Raw genomic sequence first — 7,887 nt, forward strand, 5'->3', positions numbered from 1 at the left:
GGCGGATTTCTGAGTTCGAGGCCAGCCTGGTCTACAAAGTGAGTTCCAGGACAGCCAGGGCTATACAGAGAAACCTTGTCTCGAAAAACCAAAAAAAAAAAAAAAAAGAAAACAAAAACAAAACAAACAAACAAAACAAACCACCAAACCATTTCTGTGATGCCAGCATCTCCAGTGTTAACACTGCTGATGCCCTTCCAGTATGAAAACCATTTCTTGTGACGCAGTGAGATGACTTGGTAAGGGTGCTTGCTGTACGTGCAAGCCTGTTCACTTGAGTTCAGTTCCTGGAACTCACCTGAAGGTGAGTTCCAGGAACTGAAGGTGGAAGGAGACAATCTCCTCCACAGTGTTTAACGTCTGCACGGCATATACCAGGGCACACATGTTCACATACACGCATCATGCACACACATAACCACATTTCATGTTCGTCTTCCTCTGTTTTGTTCCCAGTGTCCATGCTCTCTTGCTTGGTCTGCACTGTTACCTTTTCAAATGAGCCCCTACCTTCCGTTTCTCATCTCTTCACTTATCTTACCAATAGCTGTCCATTCCATCTAAAACTTCCTGGCTGATTCATGCTGTAGTATACAAAAGCTTTCGGTTCCCCTTCTTCCTTAAGGGATCAAGTCCAAAAACCCTACTGATTGGTCAGTTCCAGTCAACTGTTTCAAACCTATTTCTCACCATTTCTTTTGCACCAATATTATTAATTCTTGGTACTGCAGACATGCTGCGTGCAGTAGTATCATATTGTAGGGCCTGTCCTGTACAGTGTGGACGGCTTAGCGACATTCAAACCTCTATGCATTGGTTGCCAATATCTCCCTACACTTTGCTCCAGATAACACAAAATGTGTCCTGCATTGCCAGATGTCCCAGCTGAGGACTGCTGCCGTGTACCATATGAGTCCATCCAACTGAATAGCTTGCTCAGCCTTCCCCCTCTACACTTAACCTTGCTGGACTGTCCTGCAAACATCACTAACAACTCTCGACTCTGTCAAGGCCTAGTTGAAAGGAAGCTTCCAATGACTTAGCCCTTCCTAGCAGTAACTGTGACCTCCTTCTCTTGTGCATATGAGAGAGCAGCATCCAGAGTGTGGGTGCTGGAATCCCATGGTGCTGTCAGGAGGTAGCTGCAGGGGAGGGCAGAGGGTGGGTACTAGCTGGGCTTTGCTTTTTCTTTTTGCAAGGATGGTGATTGAAATCAGGGCCTCCTGCTTGCAACACACAAGCTGTATCACTGAGTCACACACATCCAGCCCTGCCATGATTTTCAAAGTTCTGCATTAAGTGCGTCATGTTTGTAACTAAAAGAAAAAAGCCATTGGAAAAGATATTTAGCAGTTTGATAAAGGGGTTGTAGAATGCAAGGTGGGCTCTTGTTGAGTTTGTCTTTATTAGGAAATGAAGAGCTGTTAGGAGGCAGAGTATTAGAGGCAGTGACCAAACACAATTGGCTGACAAGGAGCCACACTGAGAGAGTGGAATCTTTTTCACATATAGAGTGTCAGCAATGAACCAGACAGTAGAGAAGACACTTAGCTAGATGTCCAATGCTGTTTTAACTCGAAACCAAGTTTTTGTTAATTGAGTGACTGCATAAATTCCCAGCTGAAGGAAGCTTGTGGGGGGACCTTTGAGTGAGCTACCATACTTTCTCTCCTTCAGCTTCCTGGAAAAAAGGATTTGTTCATTGAGGCAGATCTCATGAGCCCTTTGGATCGAATTGCTAACGTCTCTATCCTGAAGGTACCAGCCCTTTTCTCAGGGCAACTCCTGCCCCCTTTCCTCTTTGAACAGTTTTTCTTTTGCCAAGCATAACTAATTCCTGAAGACTGACACCCTCGACAGGGTGAAGACAGTCAGCTCACCTGGGCGGGCACGTGGGGGATGGTGGTGATGTTTGTCTTGTGTTTTTCTTTTGGTTTTTCTGTTGACAATAAGGCAGACATTTTAGTGGGATGAGAACAGACTGTCTTCTAGGATTAACCCTTTAAGTGTCCCTGCCTTTGTGTCACACCTGGGCTTTTCCAACTCGTGTCTATTGTCATGTTTGATTCTCTCTGTGTAGCAACATGAAGTGGACAAGCTGTACAAGGTGGAGAACAAACCTGCCCTCAGCGCCAATGAACAGTAAGTGTGGGAGAGTCTGTGGCTTCCAGACTGGAGGAGGGCCAAGACTTTTGTTTGTTTGCCTTGCTTCGTCCTTGCCTGAAATGTGCAGCCACAGTGCCTGTGATGCAGCCCGGTTCCCTGAGTGCTCACAGTATCATGCACCGATTGTTAAATAATACGGCACTCAGATTGTTAATCTGCCTTTCTGCACTTTCTTCCATTCTGCCTTCTTCCCTCTCTACTCCATGTTGTTATCTACAACTCAAATTATTCCTTGTCCAAAAATTGTTACTTTACTACCAACCACCTCCAGGGGTGGTAGCTGGAAACCAGCTCAGTGGTTGAAGTACTCCCTGTGCAAGCCCAGTGGTCAGGGTTCAGTCGTGGAGCCATGGAAAGGTAGAAGAAGAGAGTCTTCACATAGAGTTGTCCTCTGACATACCTCTTGCACACACACACACACACACACACTAGTGAACAGATAGATAAGTAAGGAAGTAACCTCTAGGACCAGTGACTTAGCAGGCTACAGACAACCTGAGTTTTACCCACATAGTGAAGAAGAGAACCTACTCCCACAGGTTGAACCTGCTTCCACACGGTCCAGAACGTGGCTTTGTCCTCCTGTCACTCACTCGCTCTGCCTGAAGTTCTCTCCTGTCCTTCACTCCTATAAAGAGCACCAGGCTTTCATCTGGTCCTGCTCTTCATGAAGCTCCCTCCCAGACTGGATTGATTTTCCTCCCTAGATCTCCAGGGCACTTTGTATTGTTCTGTCCACATGCCATGCATCTCAGTCTGCAGGGCAGGAGATCAAACCAGGACTTCGAGCAAGCACCCTGCCATTGCACTGTATCTCTAGTGCTTTGATTCTCTTACACACTCCCCAAACTTGAGTAGTGCATACCTTTCTTTAGCAGAAAAACGTCTAGATATGTGGGAATTATATATACACATTCTAGTTCTTATTATATATAATTTATAAATTATAAACTTAGAAATATATAATCTATAAATATACTATATAAATATATACACTATATATAAATATATATAGTATATGTAAATATAAAAAATTATATAATTTTGGCCCATTGGATCATCAAATATTTAAGAACAGGAACTCTTTGATCTGCCACCGAGCCAATAAAGGTACTTATGTCATCACATTGTACCTGCTGTATTGAGAAATGGCCTCTGTGGGCGGCATGTGGAAGCTCAGATCTGCAGGCCTGCTCAAGAAGGGCAAATGATTAAAGACTTGTTTGTTTTAATTTCTTCTTAGGTCCTATCATCATCTTCATGCTTTTTCCTAACTTTTCCTTTCTCATCCACAGACTGTGCTTTTTGGTCAGACCTCGAATCAAGAACATGCGCTACATTGCCAGTGAGTGAGCCATGGTACTGTGTGGAAGGAAGCTGGGAAAGGCGGGCAAGTTAGAAGGGCCTTGGCCATTGGACCCTTTGATAAGAAAAGACTCAATGGGCCTTTTTGTACATTTTGTGCTGTACATTTGTAGTCTCGGAACCTTGGAGATCAAGGCAGAAAGAATCCAAGTTTGAGGCTAGCCTGTGCTACATAGCAAGATCTTACTTAGTGAGGGAAGTGGGGAGGCATCAGGAAGGCATCTTTGTTTCTTGCCTCAGAAATACTCATGGCTTGCTGAGTTACACTTTCTCTCTCTGTCTAGATCTTGTCAATGCTGACAAGCTGGCTGGCCGAATTAGAAAATACAAAGTCATCTTAAGTCCTCAGAAGGTGAGTTCTGATCTTAGAAGGAAGGATGTCTGAGGGTCAACAGGGAGGAGGACTTGATGTGACACTCTATCCTGGGTGACATGGACAAATATCTGCTCTTCTCAGATAAGAGAATTGACGACAGACTCAATTATGGATACACTAGAGTCCAGCTTGGTGAACCATTGAGTTTGATTGGGTTTATTTACAGCATGTGGTAGGGTTTACTTACAGGAGTGGAAATGACTCAAAGACAGAGCTGCGTTACCAAAGCTTACCCCTAGCATGGCTGACAGTCACAAAAACTAGAAACCCACAGGGTACTGCCGTCTGTAGGCAGCTCGAGGAGAGCATCCGTTTCAGGTGGCTCAGTTTGTCTCTGCTGCTTCCATGGAACTGTGCTCAGCTGAAACTGGCTCAGAAGCCTTCATTGCTTATATGTTCTTGGGAAGGGAGGGGCCTAGTGTGTCTGGTCAATTTCAGGGACTTCTTACTGGAGGACTGAGTTTCCCTCTCAGACTGTAACAGGACTGGGATAAATGGCCAATGGCATGCTGTCTTTTCAGTATGTGTCTATAATTACTCAATAAAGTATCTGCCATCAAACTGCCCCTAAAGAAACCTTGTGGAATTTGAACTGTGGGAATAGTGACTTCTATGTAGGTTTCTTTGTAGTCTCCCTCTTTCTCTCTCTCTCTCTCTCTCTCTTAATCTCTCTCTCTTTATGGGGTTTGGGGTGGGGATGGTCTGGTGTGCCTGCCAGTGGTCTAGTTAAGGTCTTAGGTATCCTGGGCGATCACTCCACCACTGAACACAGTCCTAAATAATTGAAATAGTTTTATATTTTTGAAACAGCTCGTATCGTGTGTCCCTGACCACATGTATTCCTGTGTAGTAATGGTACTGTTTTTTTCCTGCTCCTGACCCTGTGAGTGCTCCTTCTCCGTCTTTTCTCCCTGCTTCTGTATTCTGTACTACCACTTTCATTTTGTTTTTCCTGGACTCCTGTCCTTAATGTAATACACACACAGACACAGAGACAAACACACACACACACACACACACTCCTGTCCTTAATATAGTATACACACAGACACAGAGACACACACATACCCCCTCCACACCCCGCCCATTTTCTTTGAGACAAAGTCTACATAACTAAAGCTATTCTTGAACTTTGTTTTGTAGCTGCTGACCTTGGACTCCTGGTCCTTCTGCCTCTTCTGAGTGCTGAGATTGCAGGTGTGAATTACTATCACTGACCCCTTATATATTTTTTTTCTTGTATAAAGCTTGTCATATATTGAGATAGGATCTTACTGTATAGCCTAGGTTTGCCTTGAACTTATAATTCCTGCTCCTGACTTCAGTATGCCAGGATTGCAGGCTTATCTTTTCATGCCTACCTTAAAACACTTATATACAATATATACACTCAGGGCAGGATCTCAACCGCTCAGTGTGTCCAGAGGCCTCGTGGGTGTGTCCTAAACAGAACTTCGTATTCCACATCTTGCTCCTCTTCCTAGTTATGCAAACACAGCTCCTCCCTCAAAGACTGCTAAATGCCTGCTCCTTTATAATGTTTCCCAGTCTCGAGAGGAGAAAGCATAATACATAAGTAAAACTGATGAAAGAGAAATGAAGTTTGGGGCTAGGTGGTTCTGGAGGTCCACTGTCGAACTGATGGGTTTGGCTGTCCTGATCCATGGATTCTGTAACTAATAGCCTCACCGTTGACTGCCTGAGGCTATTTTTTTTACTACCATGAGATACCGGAGGCTATAAAGCATAAAGGCTCACTGTGGTCCATGTTCTGCAGGTTCAGGGTTGAAGGGGCATGTCTCCTGATGGCTGTCTAGTCAGCAGAGTCCTGCAGTGATGCAGGCCATCATGAGGTGAAAGACAGAGAACACGTGGCTGTGCCCTGATCCACAACTCCTTTTCTAAAGCCACCAGTATTCACTCATGGAGCCTCCAAACTGATGACCGTACTCAATTCTAGTGAATGCTAAAGGGTTTCCTCCGGACACATAATTAGATTAACTTTATACTCTTAATATCTCACAGTGGAGCTTAATACATCAGTGAGCTCTAGGAAGATGTGCCTAAGCCTTATTCAAACCTTGACACTAACTGTAGTGGGACTCCAGAGACACAGAAAGAATAGGGCCAAAGTGTCGCTTGTGTGAGGGAGGCCCCAGGTGTTTTTACAAAATATTTATGTATTGTGTGTGTGTGTCACATGCACAAGGGGAGAACAAATGCCATGGTGCTTAGGTTGAGGTCAGAGGCCGACTTTTGGAGGTCATTTCTCTGCTTCCATCATGTTGAGGCCAGGATCAAACTCAGGTTGTCAGACTTGGCAACAAACGAATTTACCTGCTGAGCCGTCTCACTGGCCCTGTTTGGTTTTGAGGCAGAATGTCACTAACTAGTCTAGGGTGGCTTAGAACTTACTGTTCAGTACAAAACTGCCTCGAACTCCCAATTTTCCTACCTCAGCCTCCTGAGTGCTGGGATTACAGATGTGTGCAGCACCTCCCACTGAGGCCTGGTTTTGACGTTCACTGTGCTTGTAAACTTTTCATCACTGTGAAGGATAAACCTGTGAAAAAGCTTAAAGGAAGGAAGGTTTCCTGTGGCTCTGGAGTTTTAGAGGTTTCAGTCCATGGTTAGCTAGCTCTATAGGGTTGGGTTTTTGTTATTGTTTTTTGTTGTTTTGACACATCCCTACATTTCCATGGCTGGCTTGGAACTCACTATCTAGAACAAATTTGCACTGTGTCAGGAGTGCTGGGGTTAGAGGTATGCCTTCTATCTCATTCCTTTCAAGTTGTTTACCTCATGGCAGCCAGAAGCAGAGACCAGAAGTGATTAGTTCCATGGTCCACTTCAAGAGCATCTGCTTCTCACATTCCCACAGAAACAGGCAGCTCCAGACTCCTCATCATGGCCTGCCATGTATCCCAGAGTCCCTTGGCTGGGTGTGGTGGCACACGCCTTTAGCTCTCAGGAGGCAGAGGCTGATGGATCTCTGAGTTCCAGTCCAGCATGGTGTACAAGTCTAGATCCAGAATAGCCAGGGGTACACAAACCCTGTCTCAAAAAAGGTAAAAACAAAAGAAAATATCCCTAGCCACCCACTTCCTCTAACTAGTTCCCACCTTCCTTCTGCAATTGTACCACACTGTCAGTATATTTAGATTTTGGGGATTAAATCCTTGATTAGACAGATCTATTTAGGTCAGATCACCACCTAGCCATCTCTGGAAACACCCTTACAGATTCACCAGGCAGAATGCTTTGCCAATCTTTAGATGTCTCAGTCCAACAACCAAGATTACCATCACATACAGCATCTGAAAACCAAACCAAGCCAAAACAAAACAGAAGAACAGAGTAAAGTTGTTACTAATCAGCTAATTGACTTTTCTCTTTCAGTTTTATGCATGTGAGATGGTGCTTGAGGAAGAGGGAGTCTATGGAGGTGAGAGGAACCGAATGTGAGTGAAGGGCAAGAAAACATGCAAAGAAAGGAATAACTCCTGTTTCCCACCTCCAGCTCCTTCTCTGGGTCTCACTCCTGTTGGTGTAGTGAGAGCTATCTGGGAATGAGATTGGGAGTAGGACCCAGTGGAGAACAGCATGGGAGGCTGGGGCTAGCATAAGGAATGTCCAGCTGCTGCCGCTCAGATGCGCACTGACAGGTGGCCCCAGCCTCCTCAGTACGGCCTGCTGAGTATCCCAAGCGAGCCTCCTTCCTCTCCCTTCAACTCAGTGTGCTGATCCTTTCTTACCTTGTTACCTTCCAGTCTCCCGGGCTCTGGCTCTGCGCTTACTTTCCCTCTGGCTTAGGTCTCTCTCTGCCCTGAGCATTTTCCCCACTGACATGGCACTCAGGCTCTAACTGAACTGTCACTTCTTTTTTTTTTTTTTTTTTTTATTTATTATATGTAAGTACACTGTAGCTGTCTTCAGACACTCCAGAAGAGGGCGCCAGATCTCGTTGCGGATGGTTGTGA

The 7,887-nt window shown here is 45.0% G+C and overlaps 1 protein-coding gene across 1 annotated transcript in view; it reads left to right on the forward strand.

Moving 5' to 3' along the window:
• Vps33b (VPS33B late endosome and lysosome associated) overlaps positions 1-7,887 on the forward strand; it is a 22,576-nt gene that overhangs the window by 3,388 nt on the left and 11,301 nt on the right. Inside the window, exons 2-6 of the mRNA XM_021166463.2 lie at positions 1,678-1,758; positions 2,081-2,142; positions 3,462-3,511; positions 3,816-3,883; positions 7,307-7,352. Coding sequence (XP_021022122.1) covers positions 1,678-1,758; positions 2,081-2,142; positions 3,462-3,511; positions 3,816-3,883; positions 7,307-7,352 — 307 coding nt within the window. The remainder of the gene's footprint in view (positions 1-1,677; positions 1,759-2,080; positions 2,143-3,461; positions 3,512-3,815; positions 3,884-7,306; positions 7,353-7,887) is intronic.

This window comes from Mus caroli, chromosome 7 (genome assembly GCF_900094665.2).
Source record: "Mus caroli chromosome 7, CAROLI_EIJ_v1.1, whole genome shotgun sequence".
Taxonomy (NCBI): Eukaryota; Metazoa; Chordata; class Mammalia; order Rodentia; family Muridae; genus Mus; species Mus caroli.